This window comes from Cimex lectularius, unplaced genomic scaffold (assembly GCF_000648675.2).
Source record: "Cimex lectularius strain Harlan isolate CLEC.00 unplaced genomic scaffold, Clec_2.1 scaffold128, whole genome shotgun sequence".
NCBI classification, from domain to species: Eukaryota; Metazoa; Arthropoda; class Insecta; order Hemiptera; family Cimicidae; genus Cimex; species Cimex lectularius.
Window position 1 is genome coordinate 516,141 of NW_019392876.1, and position 25,693 is coordinate 541,833.

Below are 25,693 nucleotides of genomic sequence, written 5' to 3' on the forward strand. Positions count from 1 at the left end.
CAATACATATAAACTTAGTGATTGACTTATGCAATGTTTCGTAAATCAATACTGATCATAAACTGTATGAAGAACAGTTTCAAATTATTTTATTAACCGTTTATATCAATATTTTTATTGTCTACCAACGGTAAAAATAATTAATTAAAAATCTGTTTTAAGTAAAAAATATTTTTTTTAAATAATGCAGTTATTTATTAAAACTGATTAAATGAGACCATATATTCATTTTATAATGACTAATTTAGAAATAAACTTACAATTAATGAAGGTTTATAGTTGAGATAAAAAAGTCAGTGTCACGAGCGGGATTCGAACCCACGATCTTCGGCTAGATACGCAGCTGCTCTACTACGATCGCTCCTAACAGTCCAAACGGAGCGACGCCGTTCCAAAAACCACCTCAATGGCAAAACTAAACTGGCGTGCCTGGCTGTGCCGAATATTCGACCGGTCCAAACTCCATCGCGCCACTCCAAATATCTACGGCGCGACGACGGCATAGCGCGTTCGTGAATGGAAAAACCTGGCGTGAACAAATGTCTATTTGATTCGGCCACAAATGAAATGGCCACGGAGAGTTATAGTGAAGTTATACTTCATTTTAACTTATTAAATTCACTCGGTTTCGTGGTCCGCTTGACCAATTAATATCTTTCAATTAACTAAGGTTTCTAGTTGAGATAAAAAGTCAGTGTCACAGCGGGATTCGAACCTACGATCTTCGGCTAGATACGCCGCTTAATTAATTGAAAGATATTAATTGGTCAAGCGGACCACGAAAATTAGTGAATTAGAAATAAACAATTAACAAACGCACTGTAGTCCACACATTAGTGTCATAGTTTAGTCTAATTGAGTATCTACAGTATGTTTCTAAAGAACTAATTCAAATGGCTTAGCCCTCTTCAGTCTACAATTTGCCGATTACGTAGCAGGCTTGCCTCGCTGCTCGGTTGGCTTTGTAAACGAAGGTAGTGCATATAAGTATGCTGCGTGATCTCCGTCCCGATGTGCGGGATACCAAGGATCATTTACCATATTTCGTCGAAATTTGCTTTTGACACGTTGTATTTTGATTGTACTACTTCTTTTGGAACAACCCCACATAAATAGTGTAAATAGTATATTACAATTAATTAAGGTTTTTAGTTGAGATAAAACGTCAATGGCACGAGCGGGATTCGAACCCACGATCTTTGGCTTGATACGCCGCTGCTCTACCACTTGAGCTATCGTGACCTCGATCCACTCGGAAAAATGGCAAAAAGGAGGGAAAATTCAAAAGGTGCGGTTGAGATGGGAAGTTGGTGTCCGAGTGGATCGAGGTCACCATAGCTCAAGTGGTAGAGCAGCGGTGTATCAAGCCGAAGATCGTGGGTTCGAATCCCGCTCGTGCCATTGACTTTTTATCTCAACTAAAAACCTTAATTAATTGTAGTGTATTAATTGGTCAAGCGGACCACGAAATTAGTGAATTTAGTAAATAGTATATTTATTTAGCCATATATGTGTAGCGGTCATAATTGACCTATTTAATTATTTCAGTTAATTATACATTTTATCTGAAATCTTGGTTGAGATGAAAACGTTAGTGTCCCGCTCGTGACACTGACTTTTTTATCTCGACCAAGACCTTAGATAAAATGTATAATTAATTGAATCATGTTTGTTAGAAAAAATTAAAATTTGCTTGAAAAATTTTAACCAACTGTAATTACGAACAAATAATGCTAATGATTTTCCGAGGGATATTTGGTGGGAGTCGTTTTGCTCTCTGTTGGCAAAACCAACAAGAGCCCTTATGTGGAAAAAAGTGTCGTAATCAAAATTTAATTTCCCCCATTAGTCGGACGAGAGGGAAACACATGTGATGCAATAATAATTAAACTGGAGGGTTTTTGCTTGCTGGCCTCATGCCCTCGAGAATTTACTAATGAGCTTACCAAAAAGCCGACAGCTTTGAAAATAAATAGCGTTAGGACGAACTTTTCTTTGCCTGATAATATGAAGGATGGTTGTCTTTGTCAAAAAATAATCTATTTATTTATTCGTTATTTATACAATTGACAGTTTATTGTGATATCACAGTTGTTGTCTTTTTCAGGTTTCGGCATCTCCGGAGGGAAGCAAGTGGAGGACTATCCATGCGCATTCCGTTACCGCTCCACTTTGAGCCTTTCCGGACGATTTACAAGTCCGAACTTTCCCGGCTTCTACCCCAGGGATATTGAATGTCATTACTTCTTCCACGGATCGCCCAATCAGCGAGTCCGCATATCTTTCCACTATTTCGATATAGAAGGAATCGTACCGTAAGTCAATCGATCAATAATTGACAAATTTATCAACCCTTAACGTATAAAAGTTCCTTTAGGACTAAAATGCATTTCACTTTAAGTTCAGGTTCCTAACTTACTAATCCGTCTGTTCTCGCTTTTGTATTTACTTGGTCCATCAATCTTCAGAGGTTCGTCTGTTTTCAGAAACCTACACTAATGACATACTAAGACTTAGGCAACTACTGAAAGAGCCAAAATATCAAAATGCTTATTACAAAACAGCGAGAATATGTGGGCCAGACCAGAATAATCGGAAAGGACCTATATATATATGCATAAGAATTCTTGCAAGAAAAGTTATCGATAATAAAAACCTAATTTTTATTTCATTTTTTAAATGTGCCATTTATAAACAGTTATAAGCAAAGATACGAAATATTTTACACGTTGCTAACTTTTAAAATCCCTTGTGTTATCTATCACGTTGTTCTTCTATCTTGAAGAAGTAATAATTGAGCTATTCATTAACTTTTATTATTGATGCGTTAGTAATGATTTTTCTGTGAAATTAAAACACTACATTTAGTGATAGAATAAATTGTTATTTAAATCTATCATTAAATGATTCTCCCATGTTTTGGCGAATTTTCTTTCAAACCATCATGACTAAACCTTTCTAAATAAAACTAGTAATTTTCTGATCACCTTTAATTTGGTTTACGTTTAAATAAGTAAGTTGTAATTGATATAAACATGAAAAATACATATAGTTTGAACTAAACAACTGTGTTCAGTTTTTGTCTTTGAGTGTATAGATAGTGTGATCGGAAAAGACAAAATTATACGGTAGAAATTGCAATAAACGGAGACCAAAAACGACAAAATGGTTTTGAAAAGTAGTAGTAAGTAGTAATTGCCGGGCTATTATATACTTGTGCGATTTCTCAGTATCATGTTAGATTACATGAACCTGCAATTTGTTGGTTGGACTCATTCTCACGATGTAGCTTTTTTGTTTAACTTCACTTGAATGAAATCTGCCTTGAGAGCCTCCCATTAAACAGAGTTGATGAAATAAAGTTTGAAGTAGTGCAAACGTCGTTTAAGTCCAGACTTCGGAGCGAGAGATAATAGATCAAGTAGAATAGGAAGAATAAATACATTTGTAAACGAGAGGATGAGGATAACAAAAATAAAACCGGTGCATTTTACTTGGATGACTCCTCAGATCTGATGATAACCTGAAACTACATTTCACATTAGTAAAAAAAATTTCGGAATGTGTGGTGATTAGTGACCGTTAATCGATAATTAAATCGTTAGATGCGGTCTGGTGTGATGTAGGTTTCAGAAAAACATTTTCTTTATCGTGCCAACGTTTCGATCTTTATTGAGATCATCTTCAGGGCCTGGGATTTACAAACATTGTTTACATTTAACAAATACATTTAGGATGTGGAAAAGTGAATTTATACAATGCAAAATATATTTTTTATATTCAATCAAAATATTTCTACTCACTCAAAGTGTTTGTCTTCTGTGTAATTGTGCCATTCTTGCGTGTCGTGTTGAGAGTGCCAGTGAGATTTTGCTGATTTATGTTTATATACGTTGGATTTTGAAGGGGTGGGGAAGGAAGTCGGTACAGAAAAGACATTTTCGTATAAGGCGACGGCTTCTTTGAGGTGAAAAGAGCGGACGAAAGGAAACAATGTGTTGGTAATGGTTAGGCCAGATTATCCTTTCAGGATTATATAGAAAGGAATAAATAGGAAAAGGAAAGCTAAATTGTTGGAAAATTGGACTATGGGAAAAATATTTGATGTGTGGAATTTAATGTAATGATATATGTATGTTATCTATGTTGAATTTGATTAATGATATTGGCGTAGCTGCGACTGAGTTTACATGTATCTGTTCTGCTGTTGATGCTGTGTTTATCTCTGTTGATGTAAACCATTTCTAAAAAGTTACTTCTGTTTTGTTCTGTGTAATATTTTTGGATTGTCGAAGTCGAAATTGTGTTGGTGTGTAAAATGGTGGGTAGCGAATGCTGTAGGATTTTGCTTGGCTTTCTTGCAATCATATGTTGCTTTAATCTCTTGTCCAAGTATTGGGATGTAAGACCGATGTAAGTTGACGGACAGTTTAAACAGTTGATCTTGTAGATGACGTCAGATTTATTTGTTATTGGTGTGGGATCTTTAATTTTGGAAAAAAGTGTTTGGATTGTTTTATAACAGGCCCTGAAGATGATCTCCATAAAGATCGAAACGTTGGCACGATAAAGAAAATGTTTTTCTGAAACCTACATCACACCAGACCCCATCTCACGATTTCTGAATAAATATTTTCGTAGTTTATAATTAGAACCATGAAATCTTAAAAAATTACTTTTTGTTCTCACATACGAAATCTATTTTAAAAGTAACGGTATTTATGATGCCCCGTCTTTTATATATAATTTAATGTGGCCTGCATATTCATTGGATCTCCTCTCCGAAGAATCTGTATACCACCGTACAGAATGATCTGGCTAAATTCGGTAGCCATTTGCTTTATAGTCAATTTTCCTAAACCATTTCTCTATTTACCTGGTTAGAAGATAATTTAGAACGATTCTACTTAAAGGATGTTTTAAGGCTATTTAAATGTAAAACGTCTCACTATGTATATCTAAAGTCGTTAACTCTTGTAGGGGAGGGGGTAGAAGGGTTAGTCCCTCTATGCAACTCACGTTCTTTAGATAATGCTTCCAATTTTTTCCTTAAATGCAAAATGTTGTGGGAAAATATGAAGCATTATTTCGAAAGTTTCACATTCATAAAAGAAAGATAAATACAATTTTTGGACATCAGACTATGCTCAGTAAACTGCTAACATCAGAAAATCATAACGGCTCCTCACATTTTGACACTCTTCCATTTTTTCTTACCCCTTTCTCTGACGGCTAATCCTTACATATGTTATTAAAATTTTCTAGTTAAATTAGAACATACTTATTTAGAAATCGTGAAATGCGGTCTGGTGTGATGTAGGTTTCAGAAAAACATTTTCTTTATCGTGCCAACGTTTCGATCTTTATTGAGATCATCTTCAGGGCTCAAAGTGTTTGTCTTCTGATAATTGGGCCATTCTTGCGTGTCGTGTCGAGAGTGCACTAAATATCGATTAATGGTCACTAATCACCACACATTTATACATTCATACGATCAATACGAATTCTTAGCGATGGTTAGGGGTGGTAAGTTAATATCGCTATGTTAAATCTAGGCTAAAGTTATGTACAATATAAACTTACGTTGAGGAGGTCGTCAAGGCATTTTTTAACTTGACATCCTCCCATCATTCACACCAACGATTACTTTAACACCGAAGAAAAATCACACATTCAGTAAGCTATGTTGTTATAACTGGTTCGACAGGTCTGCGGGTACTCGCGATTTCACATCTTACCCATACATACTTAACTACTCAGTCAAACTAATCCACTCACATAATCAAGTTGACACCAGGGGTGATGTTACGCCAGAGAATGCATCGTATTACACTGCAAATGTATATATGTAAAATTAAATAACTTGGTGTGTCTGTGTATGCGATATTTATCACAAATACACCTAAAAATACTCCAATGTTCACTTTATAAATACGTTCTTTCTAATTAAGAACATTATTTCAACTAGTGTATGAAAAGGTTCACTGTATGCGATCATATAGGTTTATCTACTTCAGGTTTCGAATCAACTTCTTACACGACTACTGTGCTTTAAAAGTTTTGTAAATCTGCGGATAGGCCACACTGCATTTTGTAAGGTGCTAATTCCTCGTAATCGATAGCTCTTATTTTTTACATATAAAGGGCATCTCTTCTTTGGCGAGTAGTCAATATTGCTATTTTCTTGTTGATCGGCCGAATTAATAAACATAAAATCTGACAAAATGACAACTCGTTTTTTTTTAATTTAAGCTTTTTTAAATGTTTGCTAAAATAATTTTTAAAAATGCTTGTTCAAAAATGCACTGCTAAGAAATGAAATATATGTATTTAAAATGGCACAGGATTGCATAAACGTCTAAATATCATATTTTTTTACGTGTTTGTACATTGCTTACTTTTTCAATTATAAATATAAGCAATTAAAAATACATTAATATTTTTTATTGAATGAAGTTATAAAAGTATATTTCACCATATTAACCAGATTTCCATGAAAACCGTATACCCGGTTGTTATAACATCGATTGTGTTTCAGTATATCTTGTACTTGTCGAGAAGTAGTGTATAGGAGAAGTTAGGTGGAATTCCGAAGTATACAAGTTTCGGTAAATGGAACCCGTGATAATCACGATTCCCTATCACTGGGGGAAGGTATGGTAGATTATCTTTGATAAAAAGCCATGAATGGACGTCGTCAGGATTCTTTTTTAAAGTTAGCAAACGACTTTTGGAAGGCAGAGAGCAAATTCATCGTGCCAGTATTTCTCTGCCGTTTTATTCTTTCATTTTGAATAAAATTGTTTGGTGTTCCAATCAAATAAAAAGGAAATATCAGTTGAAAAATATTGACAAAAGATACAATCGCTAACAACCAAGAAAACTTGAAAGATTGTCCTATTTTATGACAATGGGTTTAATTTACTGGTTATTATTCAGAAATCGTGAGATGCGGTCTCGTGTGATGTAGGTTTCAGAAAAACATTTTCTTTATCGTGCCAACGTTTCGATCTTTATTGAGATCATCTTCATGGCCTGGGGTTTACAAACATTGTTTACATTTAACAAATACATTTAGGAAGTGGAAAAGTGAATTTATACAATACAAAATATGTTTTTTATATTCAATCAAAGTATTTTTACTCACTGAAAGTGTTTGTCTTCTGTGTAATTGTGCCATTCTTGTGTGTCATGTTGAGAATGCCAATGAGAGAGATATATAAACATAAAACAGCAAGATGAGAGAGAAAGTGAAAGGGGGCTGGAGAGAGAAAAAAGTGAGTGAGAGAGAGAGAGAGAGAGAGAGAGAGAGAGAGAGAGAAAGAGAGAGAGAGAGAGTGACAGAGACAGACAGACAGACATACTGACAGAGACAGAGCGAGGAAGGAAAAGTGGGTTGGTCCCATTTCAAAAATCTGTGTAGCACATACATATATACACAAATTTAATAATTACAATTAAATAATTGATATAAAAAATCTAGATCAAATATAATCAATTTGCGGAAAAATAACGTAACAATTAATTTTAAAATGTGTATAGTAACATAATCATAACACGGCTAACAAACGCAAATTATAACCGTTCGAAGTAAGCGAACTTTTTGTTTTTCGAATAAGCACCAAATATTTGCGTTTAAATTATTTTTGGACAAAATTGAATATAAAATTAATTACCTAGATGTGTGCACAAGGGGGCGAACTGGAGAAGGAAGCTTTTAGCCATCGTCTAAATGTAAAATAATTAATTGCGTAAGTTTGCTCCAGTACAGCTGTAGACATTAAACTTAAAATATACGTTAAATCCTTTAAAAAAAAGTGAACGCATTTACAGTCCAAAATTTGTTATTAAATTGTTAATAAAAATTTGTTTTGATGAGTGGGAAGAAGAGACCTGTTTTTAACATGGTTTTAATTAAAAATAATAGCATCGTAAGGGAAGAAAGTTTTTTAAATTATTTAAAAGCTTTTTCTCATTAAATTAATTTACAAAACGAAATAGGTTAATCTCAACATAATGTAAATTTAACATTTATTTCGAAATTTATTACAACTTCGGTTTTTAAATCTCAGTGTAGTATAATCTAAAAGGAATTTAAAACGATTGTGTAAAAAATTCGAAGTGAATAATTTATTAATTTAAATGAGGCATTAGTATAATTGAATACATTATTTATAAGGGAAAAAATTATTGATTAAAATATTTTATGTACTGGTTACATTTAATACACTGTAAGCCTCCAGCATTGTAAAATATGCGTAAATATGGTAAATTATTTTGTATGATTACTCAATTTTAAATTATCGTTGATCAATTTTAGCTAAACAAAAATAGTAATAAACCTGAACGAAAATAGAATAAAATCAAAATTCCAATATACTTTAATTTGTGGAATGACTTACAATTTTTACAATATTTGACTCCCTATCTTAGCCTAACTTTGTTTTTATTGGTTTATTTACTACTTTATAAGACAATTTAAAATTCACTAATATAAATATGTTAATAAATCTTATCCTCTATTACAACGTATCGTTGATCATGTAGAATAAAGAGGAAAAGGTAATACTTTCAATGACTCCGATTACCCCGAGGGTTAATAAAAAAGCAATACCTCCTGAAGCAAGATAATGCAATTATTTCTTATTTATTGTTCCTGTCTTGCAATAAAAAACGCGATCTGGAAAGAAGCATAGATTAGCGGTCCAAAAAAAATTCAATGAAAAATGAGTTGGATATTGGTTTAGTAAATGTTTTTTTGTCATTTTAGAATTATATTTTACTTTTACTTTAATGTAATAATAATAATTTTTATAAAATGTCAATATTAGCCACAGTATAATTTATACATAGATCTCAAAACAAGAAAATGTACATTACAATTTTACAACTCAAAAATCCTTTAGCAGTTTTATTCATAAATATTTTTATGACATTTTATAACTTGAGTGTCCAGTGTACAGAATAGCCAAATGGGTAACTTTGTTCCAACGCATTGATGAACGGACTTTTTTCATCAAATTTTATAAAACAAATTTTTTAAGAAATTAAACAAATATTGCTGTAATTGTTTTTCCCAAAGAATACTGGATTTAGAGAAAATAATTAATAAAAGTTAATTGAAAAACTGCTAGGCATTTCTCCATCTTCCAATAACCTGTGAAATTCCGTTCAGCCTCTTTAGCATAGTTCAAACTCCATGAATATTTGAAGAATTCATTCAGTCACGAATTTTACATAAATATATAGTTTATTACTCCTATTCGAAAGCTCGCATAAATATTTAGAGCAGTTTGGCCTGATTTGTATATACTATGCGATATTTTCATTTGAAACTACCTCGGTTTTTAATGTTTTAAGTTTGCCAAAGGACTTTATATTTATTTTGACAGCAATTGATGGTTTCAGAAAATTAAAGCTAAATTTATTATGAACAAAGTATAAAATCAAAATAATATGAAGTATAGGAGTATCTACTTTATTTGATCTACCTGCTTTGACTCTACCGACTCCCTGAGCGCGGTTACTGCTGTGCGTGTCACGTTACTCGTGGAGCCCTCTCGCTGTCCTCTTGGTGTCGTTGTCTGGGTCCTCGGACACAGGTCTGAACGAAAAAGCGGACAAAGAGGCCAAGACTGGGACGTCCCAAATTCAGGTCCTCAGACGAGTCCCAAATCCAGGTCCTCAGACGAGTCTCAAATCCAGGACCTCAGACCCAAAACTGCAATAAAAATCCGAGTAAAAGTGCCAACCTAGATGATTTGGATCGGCAAAAAATTCTTACGCATCGATTTACGGTCAAAGTGTCGCCCTGAGGATTTGAATAATTGAAGAGGATCATCCTTATTTGATGAAGAATAGGACCTTCGTGGTTAGCACTTTTGGCCCGCAACAGTAATATGTGTGCCGCATATAGAGAAACGTTTCTGGGTGTGTTCTACTTAATTAAAAATTGTAATTCTTTGTCTCTATCGTGAGAATGTATACAGATATTAGAATTTTGCTTGTGAACGGCAGTAAGTATTTGGAACCCTGTTTCTATTATTTAAAGAAACAGTGATGATTTTTTGTATATAATGCTTTGTAGATCTCTCGTTTTGTTTATTTCTGCTTATTTTCGGAGTGAATGTACTTATAAGAGCGACAGCGTAGTGTGGTGAAATATTGAGTACTCCTTCACCCTCATTGAATGAGTGGTAATTATATAAGAAGAAATTTATTTAAAAATTAGAGAGAGTGTGAGTGTGGGAGAAGACAAAACTTCATTTTTGCTTGTATGTTTATAGATTTGCATGTGTACCGAGTTGCGATAACATGAATCAATCACCCAACCAATGAGTTTCATAAGACCAATACCGACCATGTTTAATTTGTAATTACAATTTTAGTTTAAACCATTTTTTAATTCAGTTTACACGTTTATTTTGCCCTTTATTTACGTAGGTAAGTAATGACTAGGTATGCAAATTTCATTGTTATTTTCCCTCCTTTTATTTTTCTTCTTATTTTCAATTATGCATACTTTTTTATTGTTCATCTGGTAGGCCACCTTTTGAAAGTTTTGCTTTTATTGCGAGCGGTCTTTCCTATTTTTTCTTATTTAATTTATTTCGTGCATATATTAAAGTTTGAAAGTGCACCAAGACTATAAAAGAAAAGATACTGAAAAATTGCCAAACCTGAAGCCAAAAACTGTAATATTTAAAAAACCGCCTACACTTTTAAAAATAAGTGCAACAAATAAAGAATGGAAAATCATTATTATAGAATAATTTGTACATTTTTTCATGTCAATTCATCATTTTAATTACACATAAGTCAATGACGAGCTATATTGCCATGTTTGTTATTTTTGCCATAGCATATATATATACATATGTATATATATAAAATGTATTTTTTTTATTTTATTTTACGAGCGTTCGCAACGGCAGAGGTTACATCTACCCTCGGGGTGCCCGTGTTTTTGTAAAAAGGCCCATTTGTAAGTTCGAATGTAGGGCCGCTGGATTCGAACCCGGGACCTTTACCTCACAGTGATGAGAGCCGTGTCAACGCCTAAACCGTTGCGGCCACCGACGCACCCGAAAGAATATTGTTATTTTTCATTTTATGGAAACTTTTTTTTTCTTTAGATATTGGACGTTGCTCGCTTAAAAAGAGAATAATTTGAATACTAATGTGTCAACGAACGGCCAAAATTCAAACGTTAATCATATTTTATTGTGATTAAATTGCCATGATACAACATTAGAATGGGGTGAATGTTAATTAGAAAGGGTCAAAGGGAATAGATCTCCTTTATCCACAAAGGGCTATATTTTCACCACCGCGGTCGTATCTTTCAGCCTCGAAATCCCCCCCCCCCAAAAAAAAAAAAGTAATGGGCAAAGAAGAGTGGAAAAAAACAGTTGTTGGTAGGACGTTGTGACAACACTTGGCACCGGTTGTGTTTTATCGATTTCGTGATTAATTAAAACGGACGTATTGGATGGGAAAGCCAGAGAAAAGTTCTACTAACTTGGCCTAGCTTCCACTAACGACGAATTGAACCTGCGTGATTGTACGAACAATATGAATAAACAAAACGTTTTAATTAGTAAATTTTATTTTTTGGTAAATTAAAGCGTTTTTAAACATACAAAATAAGTCTATTTATTAAAATTTATTAAAATACATGTAACGAATTAGGATGTGCAATTCAAATCAATCTCAAATTATCTAAGAAACACAGTTGGCTTTACCAAGCTTAATTAACTAATTGATATTAAGCCGAATTCTATTAAAGAAAACAAATATTTTAAAGCATAAAATATTATATCGTGTAATCTTTGATACACATTTGACAAATGTATCATTAAATTTACATATTTATTAACCAAATCCAAATTGGTATATATACACCACTATACAATAATTTTGTTTTTTCTGAATAATATGGTACATAAATAATTAATTTCCAAGTTAGTAAAACAACTCAGCAAGGTTTCGTAATATTGTCAACCGTCGGCGCAGCGCAAAGTATTCAATATGTATTCACCTATAAACTAACCATCACCCACCATAAACAAATTTAATAAATAAATTTTAATTTTTAAAATTTTGATAATTTTTGCATTAATTTATAGTTCTAATGATAAAACTATTTATGTAAAATATGAAAATAAATAGTATAAATGGTAGTATGTAATATATATTGTGAAATGGTATCGACACATTCAATAAACCGTCCATTGTCAAATTCCTAAAATTATACCAAGTCAAATGTTATGTATTGCACAGTAAATTAACAAAATTGTGTTTTGAAATTACCTTGTTTGCAAATAATTATTTTTTCTAATTTTCTGACCTTCCCTCCCCGGCCGGCTAACTACTAGGGTTATTGCTGGCACCCGCGTAGATAAGCTTATCGCATTTTTCTTTGTTTCATTTCAACTTTATCTCTATCTAATTCTCTATATCTCTTCTTTTAAGTTTGTTTCCTACCAGCCAAACAGAGGAGTGCTTTGTTGCTCGTTCGTACCATCTCACATGTGGTTTGTTAAAAATACTTCAATATTTACAGACTCACTACCAACCCACTCACGATAAGAAAATGATTACCTAATTTACAGTTGGCACGGCTCAGAGTAGAGGTGCACGACTGAGCTCCTGCCCCTACAACTAAAAAAAAAAGTCGGTAAGATAGTCATAATCCTACCGACTTCCTTCCATTCGTGCTTATAAATACTTTCATACAGTATGTCCAGAATTTCATTCATCCATTAGACTAATTTCCTTTTGACGGGCTTGTGGAGTACTCGATATTCCTGGACATCCACGTCCATTTACACAAAATATTCACACTAATAAATACATTTATATTGGAGAAGTCGCAGCATCTCGGCAGTATTACTACCACTGTAATAGCGGGGACCTATCCCTCACATCACACAACAAATATGTAACTACCGAAACTAATTTGGCGGACCTGTGAGCTACTCGATATTCAGTCACAACCACACCCAGACATACCTCATCAACCACGCTAATAAATACATTCACACTGAAAAATGGAGATATATCACGTGTGGTTGGTAATATGTATCCATACGCATTTATCAATTTTAAGTACCTAATAGGATTATCTTTGATGTCACTGTTATTTCTAGATTAGATGGTAGGTCACGCCATTCTCGGTACTCTCTTAACTTATTACATTCCTCTAATAGGTGTCTCGCCGTTACCACTGTCTCCACCCAAAGTGGGCAGCGTTTTTGACTTCTTGACTCATTCAGTAAACCGTCCATTGTCAAATTCATAAAATTATACCAAATCAAATTTATGTATTGCACAGTAAATTACCTAAACTTTGGGAATTATCTTGTTTGCAAATAATTAATTTTCTGACTATTGTCTAGTAATATTTTCCCTACGGTTGGAATGTAAAATAATTTTAAATATAGGTTTCTCTTTATACTTTAATTTAATGTAAATGTTTTCTCAGAGTAGAATTGTTGGTAAAATGTTCCAATTTAAATATAAAGAAATCAAATAAGAGATGATCTTAAATACAGTTTTAAATTACATTAATTTACTGCCAACCGACGTATTATGTTTCCTAACTGGATATTATTATATCCGGATACCTCGAATTATTTTTTATTTCATTCAATTAAAGCGAAAAAGATCGATTATAAAAAAAATACAGACATTTCAGTTGAACGTTTAAATGTTTAAATATCTATCGCTCATTCATCATTCAATAAAGTCATATTCAGTTTGATAAAACATGTATTCAATGGATAGTAAATATTGGTAAGGTTATGTCACTTTATTATCTAACCTGGTACTGTTAGATATTTTTTGTTTTATGTAACTTTAATAACAACATCAAAGTTATATAAAAAGTAAGGAGAATTTCTGAGTATGCTTTTCATTTTTTAAGACAAATTTTAAAATTTAATTTTAATTGTGTGCTAAAAGAAGTTAAAATGCTGATCATATAAACGACATAAACTACATGATATTTTTTCCTTCATGAAAATTTACTATTAAAAAACCAAGACGCCAACCCTAGGAATGAGCTTAGGGAGGGCCGATTCGGCCTATAAAGCCTATAAAGGCATATTCGATCCGCGCCATGTATGCAAATCGTTTGTTGATATTTGGCCACCATGTGGCAAACACTCTTATAAAACGCCATGATCATTCATCTATTTATTTTACATTAAGGAGATAACTGCCGGTCATTTTCTTGGGATGATATACCACGGGTGTGATGTGTAAGATGCATACCCGCACTTCACGCGCAAGATAACGTATCGGCGATAACTTTTTCGTGCCAGGAAATGTTGCCTCAATTTGGAGGTACCTTCGGGGTAGCATTGTCCTATGCGGGCTATACTGAATGTGGTGCTTTCTATATACTCCAATGTTCGTTCTAATCAAACGCTCAAAATGTAGGTTACGTTTCCAACCAGGACAATATCCTAAACTAGGTGGTATGGCCAATGACAGGTATGGCGGAGATGTTAATAGCTCTGATTAAGTATTTACACTTAATTCTGTTCAAGCGATTCTCAATTCCTCCTGTAGCTCCTTTTTATCTCGCTGTCCTCTAAGGCTTTTTCCTGATGGTATCCGAGATATTTCATGTATCTGTACTATCCAAAGGGTCGGTGCCAATCATCCCCATCTCTACTGCCAATCATCACTGCTTACTTCAAACCCGTAAAGCTCTTTTATTCATTCTACTTATGTTTAAGGTTCGACACTTATCGAGCCAAAATTCACATTTAAATATCTTTGGAAAACTACTTTTGACTTCCTCCAACCTTTCGTGAGAAATGTGTGGTGTTTAGTGGTCGTTAATTAATGATCATTTGGAGATCATGAGATGCAGTCTGGCGAGACGTAAGCTTTAGAAAAACATTTTGTTTATCGTGCCAACGTTTCGGTCTTTTTAAATTCACTAGTTTCGTGGACCGCTTGACCAATTAATATTATACAATTAATTAAGGTTTTTAGTTGAGATAAAAAAGGCAATGGCATGAGCGGGATTCGAACCCACGATCTTCGGCTTGATACGCCGCTGCTCTGCCACTTGAGCTATCGAGACCTCGATCTACTCGGACACCAACTTCCCATCTCAACCACACCTTTTTGAATTTTCCCACCTTTTTGCCATTTTTCAAATGTCGTGTAATCAATTTGGTTCTCGGCGACAAATGATTATCTCAACTAAAAACCTTAATTAATTGTATAATATTAATTGGTCAAGCGGACCACGAAACTAGTGAATTTAATAAGTTTAAAATGAAGTATCCTTCTCCAAAGCTCTCCGTCGCCATTTCATTTGTCGCCGAGAATCAAATTGATTACACGACATTTGAAAAATGGCAAAAAGGAGGGAAAAATCGAAAAGATGTGGTTGAGATACGAAGTTGGTGTCCGAGTGGATCGAGGTCTCGATAGCTCATGTGGTAGAGCAGCGGCGTATCAAGCCGAAGATCGTGGATTCGAATCCCGCTCGTGACATTGACTTTTTTATCTCAACTAAAAACCTTAATTAATTGTTTAGATCTTAATTGACATCATCTTCAGGGCCTGGGATTTATAAACTTTGTTTGAATTTTAGAAATACATGTAGGATGTAAAAGAAACAAAAAAGAATTTGTACAATGCCAGAAATCTTAGATTCATTCCAAGTATTTGTACTCACTTGAAGTGTTTGTTTTCTGTGTAGACATGTCATTCGTGTGCGTCGTGTTGAGAGTGCCAGTGATATATTGATGTTTTATGTCTATATACGTTGGATTATGAAGGGGTGGGGAAGGAAGTAGGGATAAAAAGACATTTTTATATGAGGAGTCGGCTTCTGTGAGGTGAAAGGAGCCGACAATGGGAAAAAATGGGTAATGGTTGGCAGGATTATCCTTTCAGGATTATATAGACGGGGATAATTAGGGAAAGGAAAGCCAAATTGTTGAAGAATTAGACTATGTAGAAATGTTTGATGTGTGGTGATGATTATTTTATATGTTATATTATATGTTTTGTGTGATGTGATGATGATATATGTATGCTATCGATATTGAATTTGATTAATGATATTGGCGTAGCTGCGACTGAGTTTACATGTGTTTGTTCTGTAATTAATGCTGTGTTTATCCCTGTCGATGAAAACTATTTCTAAAGAGTTACGTTTATGTTTGTTTTCTTCTGTGTGTAATATTTTTAGATTATTGAAGTCGAAATTGTGGTTGTGTTGAAAATGGTGGATAGCTAGTGCTGTAGGATTTTGCTTGGGTTTTTTTACAATCATAGATATGTTGTTTTACTCCGTTATACAGATATTGGGATGTAATACCGATGTAAGTTGCCGGAAATTTAAACAATTGATTTTATAAATTACGTCAGAATTTTTGTTACTGGTGTGGGATCTTTAATTTTGGGAAAAAGTGTGTGAATTGTTTTATAGTTTTTGAAAGCTATTTTAAAGTTTTCGGAAAAGAGAACTGTTTAATTTATGTGATAGGCCGTGAATGAATGGCACATAATTGTATGTTGGTCTGTCTGTACTTGATAGATTTGATGTAGTATTATTAGTAATACTGGATGGGCTCAACACTAACACCATCCACTATTACTGTATGTATGTAAAATGTAGTTGCGTGAAATTATAAATATTACAAACTATAGATTACATTACTGTTTTCTACATTACCAAAAGAAATATAGTACGCTTTTTTAATGTTAATCAACAAGAGGAGAACGTAGAACAAACACAAACTACAGGACGTAGGATTTTAATGGAACTATTTCGTTGATACAAGATCGACGTAATTAAGCTCGTCTCTGAGCTTCTCTGATAGGTGCCAATAAAAATGTTTTAAGCAACTGAAATATTTTTAAATATATTAAACATTTTCTTAACTGAACATGTACTTAAACGACTTTTACTTTAACATAGGCTAGAGTTTACATGTGTCTGTTCTGCAGTTGATGCTGTGTTTATCTCTGTTGATGTAAACCATTTCTAAAAAGTTACTTCTGTTTTGTTCTGTGTATAATATTTTTGGATTGTTGAAATCGAAATTGTGTTGGTGTTCAAAATGGTGGGTAGCGAGAGCTGTAGGATTTTGTTTGGGCATTTTTGCAATCATAGATATGTTGCTTACACTCTCTTATCCAGATTTTGGGATGTATTACCGATGTAAGTTGCCGGACAATTTACATAATTGATTTTGTAAATTACGTCAGATAAATATACCTTTAATTTTGTAAAAAGTGTGTGAATTGTTTTATAATTTTTGAGTTTTTTTACGTGAGAACATGGGTCAAGTTTTAAATTGTCCATATAAAGTGATTCAATAAGGAAAAGCATCTAATATTATTATAATAGTAGTATTCATCAGTAATACTCCATGCTTCCTCAAGCAGGACTAAGTCGTCTGTACACAGTGGCATTTTTGCGAGCGTTTCCCCCGTTTGAAATACCTCCTTTCGTACAGATCAACAAGGACAGAGAAAATAATAATATGAAAAACTCTGCACTGCCTCAGGCGTAAACGTGTTTAATCAAACTTGTCAGCTTAAAGATAAAAACCACCATGGAGGAAAAGTTTATAAACTTTGATTGACTTTCATGAATTAAATTGTTTTCAGAACCAAATTACACTAGGCGGGTATAAAGAAGGCTATATATTTAGCTTATGCAGATATTATGCCCTAATTATACAATAAAATGTTATTTATATTAACATTTTGTAATAATTTTTTCTTCTTTAAAAAAAAGAAGTTAAAATATTTGACTGTTTTTCCTGTTGAATTATTAAACTTAATTTAACTTAAAAAGTTTAAATCATTATAGGACCACCTTTACACATTATTTTCCGTGAAGACAACCTCTTTAACTTTAGCATTTGCCATGTTTTTCTCGTAGAAACGTTAAACTATGCTATTATTATTTTTTCTTTTTGATCAAATATTCCCATTTCCAATCTAATATCGCACAACGAAAAGAAGAATAAGAATGAAACGCCGGTTACAATTCAATTAATTTTCAGATCTTATTCATCGCTATTCAAGGTAAGAAGTCATAGCCATTCCTTAAAATTGTAGCAATAATAGGCCTCCGTGTGTTAAGCCGAATTAACCAAGTTCACTTCATGAAAACTTGGACGACTGAAAACTACTTAATATTAAGAACAAGACCTTATGATAGGAAAGGGGGTTCAACTGGGAAACAAATGGGCCAACGCATTGAAACTTTGACTTGTTAATATTGAACTTAATGGAACTTAACTAGGAAATACGAGGAAGCTTGCCAGATTCACATTTAAAGACATTTCGCCACAGACTAAAGAACTAACAACGAAATATTTTGTGTGACATCATTCTTAATGTGTTATTTATATATGTACGATTGTTTAAAGATATTAAATTTTAAAATTTAATGTAATGAGTGTAAAACGGAGTTAACAGACCTTTCAATTCTAAACCGCTCTCTTCTCTCTCACGCTCTCTCTCTCCCTCTCTCCTCAGTTTTCGTGGTCCGCTTGTTCAATTAATATCTTTCAATTAATTAACCCCACCTTTTGTATTTTCCTTCCTTTTTGCCATTTTTCAGATGGGTTACCAGGTTGAGATGGGAAGTTAGTGGCCGAGTGGATCGAGGTCACGATAGTTCAAGTGGTAGAGCAGCGGCGTATCTAGCCGAGAACGTGGGTTCGAATCCCGCCCCTGGCACTGACGTTTTATCTTCACTAAAACCTTAATTAATTGGAAGATATTAATTGATTAAGCGGACCACGAAAACTGGTGGATTTAATCTGTTTATTTATTTCATTCTCTTTATTTTCATTCAATTATTATCCTAATTTATAAATCTGTAATTAATATTAATGTGCACTTTTGCTTAGACAAAAGTTTGTTATTTGATAGAACACGTATCACGTCGGTGGAGAAAGGTGGCAGACATTGACAAATCACCTGCCTGGAATACGGCTCAATTTTACCATTAACCTCGTTTGCCTCATAATTTGTTTTTCTTTCCTTGACTTCTTTTGTATTCCAGGTGCGATCTCACCTCTGCGAGTGACTACGTCGAGTTTTCCAATTTTATGGGTCGAGACGACAAGCATGGCCGATACTGTGGCCAGATTAAGTCTGGTTTTACGATAGATTCGGATAGGAAATTCTTCAGAGTCACCTTTAGGTCCAACGACCGTCTCGACGGTACAGGGTTTAACGCCAGCTATCAGTTCCTTGAACAGCCCTTATCGCCGACTGCAGCAAAACCGACGAATGCCTCCCCACACAGTAAGTTTCGCATATTACAATATACAAAAATCCCTGAAATAAGCCCTACTTCAAAAATGAATGACAAACAAATCATCTTAAAAGATATAATGAAGTTTTAACAATTTTCTATACAATTGTAATTTACAAATATGAGTAATTATTATATAAAAATATTGTATTGTATGATATAATAATTCGAAAGTCATTTTTGCGTTTATTGCTGTGGTTTATATGGATTTAAATCTATCGTAACTTAAACATTAAACAATTAAAAACATCTCTCTGTCTCACTCTCTCTTTCTTTCTCTCACTTACTCTCTCTCTCTCTCTCACTTTTACTCTCTGTCTTTCTCTCCCTCTCTCTCACTCCCTCTCTCTCACCCTCTCTCTCTCTCACTCTTTCTCTCTCTCTTACTCTCTCTCCTTCTCTCTCCCACCCTATCTCTCACTTATTCTCTCGCTCTCTCTCTCTTTCTCTTTCTCTTGCTCTCCCTTCTCTCTCTCTCCCTCCATATCTCTCTCTCTTATTCTCTCTCTCTTCTCTCTCCCACTCTTTTTCTCTCTCTCTTACTTTCTCTTCTCTCTCTCTCTCTCTCTTTATCTCTCCTTCTCTTAATCTCTCTTCTCTCTCACCTGCCCTCTCACTCTTTCTCTCTCCTCTCTCTCACTTTTTCTCTCTCTCTCATTCTCTCTCCTCTCCCTCTCCCACCCTTTCTCTCTCTTATTCTTTCTCTCCTTCTTTTTCTCTCTCCTTCTCTCTCTCCCACCCTATCTATCTCTTATTCTCTTGCTCTCTCTCTCTCTTTCTCTTTCTCTAACTCTCTCTTATCTCTCACTCTTCCTCTCTTTCTCATTCTCTCTTATTCTCTTTCTCTCTCTAACTGTCTCTTCTCTCTCACTCTTTCTCTCTTTCTCCTTCTCTCTCTTATTCTCTCTCTCTTTCTCTCTCGCCCTCTTACTCTCTCACTCTCTCTCTCTCTCTCTCTTACTCTATCTTCTCTCTCTCTCTCTTTATCTATGTACCATGTATCTATCTATCCATCCATTTATCTATATAGAAAAGTGTTTTTTGTTTATAAGCCATCATAAACTTGTCTCAGTCTGCCACGTGTTATTTTCATATTCAGCTTTCGTTATTTGAGTTCAATACAATGTACTCGATGGATGAGAATGTATGGAGGGTGAAATCGTTTTATGGGGTTAATTACCTTGGAATAAAAGTGTTCCACGAACAACATCCTCCGAACCAATTTAACTGGAAATTTTGAGTTTTCAAGAAACGGGAACTGTTCAGCATGTTTGTCCAGTTAGTAGATTGGTGGGATAACGTTGAAGACAAAAATGTATTATTTATGAATACATTTTATACTTGACTGGTCTTTTATTGCTGTTCGCAACAGCAGAGGTCATATAAACCCTCATGGTGCCGGTGTTTTTGAAAAAAAAAAACATTAGTAAGTATGTCGGGTTCGAATGCAGGGCCGCTGGATCCGAACCCGGGACCTTTACCTTACAGTGATGAGCGCCGTGTCAAAGAGTAAACCTTGCGGCCACCGACGCCCCCCTATTGCTGTTTCTAATATAAGAATTAAGGATGGCAAAATACTACTTATAATACTTCACCCCTCAGCCAATGCACCCTACAGGAAGTAAAAACCATAACAATATTAATTAAAAAAATTGTATTGGTTTACAAAACACCAGAAATTATAACAAACCCCTCAAAATATTTTCCAGGTTACATCTGGGCGCTGAAGGGTTAAGAGAGAACATGGTCTGTTTTGATCGTGGAACTAGAGAAAGGTTTTTACAATTATTGCAGAAAAATAAATAATTGATGCTGCGGCTGGTAATGAAATTGATTACCAACACGACTGGTTCCCTACTCATAACTATAACCTTATATTAACTTATATCACGAACACGTTCAACAGAAAATAATAGCGAACCGTGGACCACGTTTTAAATGGCCAGCTACTATTCCATGATAGGACGGGTTGTTGGGTTGGCGCAGAAGGAAATTTGTTCAAAAACCTCATTTAAATTGATAAATGAACTCCTCGTGGGTAACAGACTCATTTAAGTATAAGTTTAAGGGACATAAAAGTAGATTAAATCGCGGTTTAATATCGTAAATTAACTATATTTTTGTTTTCATTTTTGTTATACCGAAAATTTTTATTTAATTTACCATTGGCCTATTCTTTATAAAAAAAATACAAAATATAGCTAATTTAACAGTTCTCGCTGTTTTATGTTGCACTAAAAAATAACACCTCTCCGCACTCATTTTTTGCTCTTTCGTTATAGACATACATATTTGTTTTAATTCTATGCTCTAATTTGTTCACATAAAGAAAACTTTCTCACCATAACACAGTCTTCATAAAATGTTTATTGGAAAACTAGATAATTACGGCAATTTTATCCCCAACGGGCCATTTCAGTTGTAGGCCAAACAAGAATCTCATCGCAGAAGCCGGATAAATTAAGACGGTAATGCCACACCCTCGATGAGGGCTCTAATTAATCCGACTTAACTGTTAAGGCACATGATAAATGTATAATGGATTAAACTGAGAACATAGATAAGAAATGCTTACTGAGCACTAAGGTAAATATACGCGAAGTCGTACGACTTTATATGTTTCAAATAAATCTCAAAATTTCAGAATAACTCCCATTTATATGTGTTTGGCTATGACTGTTGTAAATGAATGTCATTTTGTTAATCTAATAAAATTCAGTTTGCTAAAACTGTACATTTCTGCCACGTTCGAGAGAAAAAATTCCTATATGTTTGAAAGTTAAACCTCCAAAGTTCAGGACGTTAAGTTCGAACATATATCAATTTTATAGTTCCTAAAGTTTTCCCCTTTTTTATATGATTGAACTATTTATTTAAAATTATGATAGTAAAGAAAAACTACTCCTAATTTTGTGCATTCAATGTTGAAATATTTTTACGTTTTGCTCGTTCACTTACCTACCATCTTTTCTGCGTTTATATAATTTTCGAGCTGCCATGAAATAAGAGACAATCAGGAGAGTTAAAAGACATTTTTTAATGAGTCTTGTTAAAATAATTTTGTTGTATTTTAACATATTTACCTGATCAGAAATATCAAGTATCAATAAGAAAGGTAAAAGATGAATAATTTGCAGGGTGTTTTTTAATGTACTGAGTGACTATAATTAATTACTGAGGATGGAGAAGTCTCGATGAATATGGAGTACTCCGACTCACTACGAATGAATTCTAGTGAGTGAGTGTAATCTATTTGTCTGAATAAAAGTTTTTTCCCCTAGTTATTCCGAAAATACCGAATACTCTGAGGCAGAACGCATAAAGTCTAGGGAGTGACTGTAATTTATTAGCGTGATTAGAATGGCTTTTTATTAACTAAACCGAGTAATATCGAGTACTCTTGTAGAGTTTGGACGAACTCTTGCGTAAAAATGTAATTATTTGCGTGATTAGAAAGGCTTTTTCCCCTATCACTAGTAGCACTACTTCTAATATTCGGTGTACGAATGAAAGCGATTTTTCTGGTGTGACTGTATTTATTTGTTTCAATATAAAAATAGAACGATAAAGATAATAAGATAATAATGGTAATAAAAATAATATTAGCTGCACCGTATTGAATGAATGTACAATAATTGATTAATGTTAAAGGAAGCGCACGGAGGAATATCGCCTACTCTGAGGCAATGTGAATGAAGTCTACTGAGTAAATAGGAATAATTTATTAGAGAAAATAGTGGTTATTTTTCTTAACTCGAGAAATATCAAGTACTCAGGGCACGAATAAAAAAAAAGTTTTCTGAATTACTGAATTTATTTAAACGATTAGGTTCCTTTTCGGCATACAACTGAAGTATACTTCATTTTGCTTATTAAATTCTTTTCAATTAATTAATCTTTAAGTAAGGCATCCCGCTTGTGACACTGACTTTTTTATTCCAACCAGTACATTACTTCAAGATTAATTAATTGAAAAGAATTTATTTTGTCAATCGGACCACGAAACCTAATAGATTTAATAAGCAAAATGTAATATAGTTCACTAAAGCTCTCCGTGCCCATTTCATTTGTCGCCTAGAATCGCATAGATTACACGACATTTGAAAAATGGCAAAAAGGAGGGAAAATTCAAAAGGTGGGGTTGAGATGGGAAGTTTGTGTCCGAGTGGATCGAGGTCACGATAGCTCAAGTGATAGAGCAGCAGCGTATTTAGCCGAAGATAGAGGGTTCGAATCCCGCTCGTGCCATTGACTTTTTTATCTCAACCAATACCTTACTTAAAGATTAATTAATTGAAAATGTATTTATTTTTTTAAATTTTTTTGCCGTAAATGAAAGGGTAAATGAGAACAACTTATTATACATAGAAGTGTAATGGGCAAATATAATTTTTTAATGGGGAAATAAAGATCCCGAAAATTATTGAACACTATTATACAGTGTGAATGAATTCTGGTGGGCGCATGTAATTTATTAGCGTGAACGAAGAGGATTCCTTTTTAGAATGTATATATTTTATTATGTATAACTTATTTACTGTAGATTTTTATGTTTTGTTTTAATTATTTTAATTAATACTGTCCATCCCAGTTTAGGCTTTTTCGTTTCTATGAATTATTGTAAATTTAAACAGTTTCATGTTTTAAAGTTTTCGACTCAAATGGTTGAATTGCCTTTATATATATTATATAAAAAAAAAGTTTTTGTAAAATATAATTTAAAAACATAATAATAGAAAATCACGTTATAAAAAACTGATCATATAACTCTACAAAACTAGTATTATCTCACTACATATTTTTGAAATTAGTTTTCGTGAATGGATTCATTCAATTTTTTTTACAAGGGCATTGCAGAAGAGCTCAAAAATAACCTTTTCGAATGCTCAATTTTACATTCAATAATCATTATTTCACATGATGAAAACAGCAATTTTATAATTTTCACATTAAAACCGTACAATACAATTTATTATTGAAATGTATTAATTTAACATTTATTACTTATTGATTTAATTTTAAGAATACGTCAGGAGTAAAAGTAAATTAATTCTGTGGGCCCCATCGCAATTATAATCCTAGGGAATGTAACCCTTCTCTAAGTATTTTCATCTTTCAATCTGTATTAAATGCCAACGCTTCGAACGGATGTTAAGACATTAAAAATAAAGAAAATAACGGTTAATTAATTTTATTACTATCAAGACAAAATCTGTAGAACAAAAGATAATTGGCGTTGTTATGTTCCAGTAATGATAAAATGTCTAAATAAACCATAATTAAGCCATTTTTACGTGTGTACTGAAAAAAAAAAAAATCAAACAGTAAAAATTGAGAGATTTCTTACAAAAAATTGTTTCCTGTCGGGGATAGTAGCATCAAATATGGAAAGCAAAACAACTTGAAAAATGCAGCTTTCAAGGAAAAGCAGCTGAATAAACCTCTCGTTTGTTCTTGATAACACCGTAAGGCTTTGTTGATGCGTCAAAACGATTCCAACGGTTAATCATTTATCTAAAACCAAAATAGCAAAATATTATTCAAAAAGTTTTTATTCAGCCTTTAAATTTATAAAATAATTACATTACAAGAAAAGTAAACTTGTGAAAAAGAAAGTTGTAATAAGTCGGAACGTTGGTAAAACTCAACCTAATTACAATTCCTTAATTAAACAAATATTTATAATAAGCTACTGTTGACCGAATACAAGAAAATGAAGGAAAACAAATAGATATTATAAAAAGCAATATGGTATACGAATAAAATTCGGTAATAGAATAATAGATAAAAGTTACTTAGTGTTTCTGCTTCTGTAAAAATAACTTTTTAAGAAACTATTAGAAAGTGACTAAACTTTTATTTATTTTAGTTGGTATAAGCTTCATTTAGCCGCAAGTACTGATAGTGTTTAATCTAAAGTTTTAAACAGATAATACATGTATAATTTCTGTATCACCCGCTTTCATTATGTTTCTCTTTCTATCTCTGTGAATATATATCGTTATTTCTCCCTGTATTTATCTATATTTTTCTCTCTTTTTTTGTTGATAATTGTCATTTATCACTCTATTTTTTCTGTCATTCTCATGCCCTCGTCTGTCACTTAACTTTCTCATTTTTATTCTCTCGCCATTAACTACTTTATTCTCTCTCTCTCTCTCTCTCTCTCTCTCTCTCTCTATATATATATATATATATATATATATATATATATATATATATATATATCTTTCAATCTGTTTATCCATGTATCTATATCTCTCTATATGCATCTATCCCTCTATCTACCTCTGTCTTTATCTCTTTATCTATTTAGTTTATAGTATTTTTTCCAACCTTACGTCATTTTTAATCCTTCTTCCTCTTTTTCCTCTCTCT

At 33.3% G+C, this 25,693-nt stretch overlaps 1 protein-coding gene across 1 annotated transcript in view; it reads left to right on the forward strand.

Annotated features, from left to right (window-relative positions):
* The window catches only part of LOC106669465 (suppressor of lurcher protein 1-like), a 185,284-nt gene that overhangs the window by 155,789 nt on the left and 3,802 nt on the right, over positions 1-25,693 (forward strand). Inside the window, exons 12-13 of the mRNA XM_024228964.1 lie at positions 2,108-2,315; positions 19,061-19,305. Coding sequence (XP_024084732.1) covers positions 2,108-2,315; positions 19,061-19,305 — 453 coding nt within the window. The remainder of the gene's footprint in view (positions 1-2,107; positions 2,316-19,060; positions 19,306-25,693) is intronic.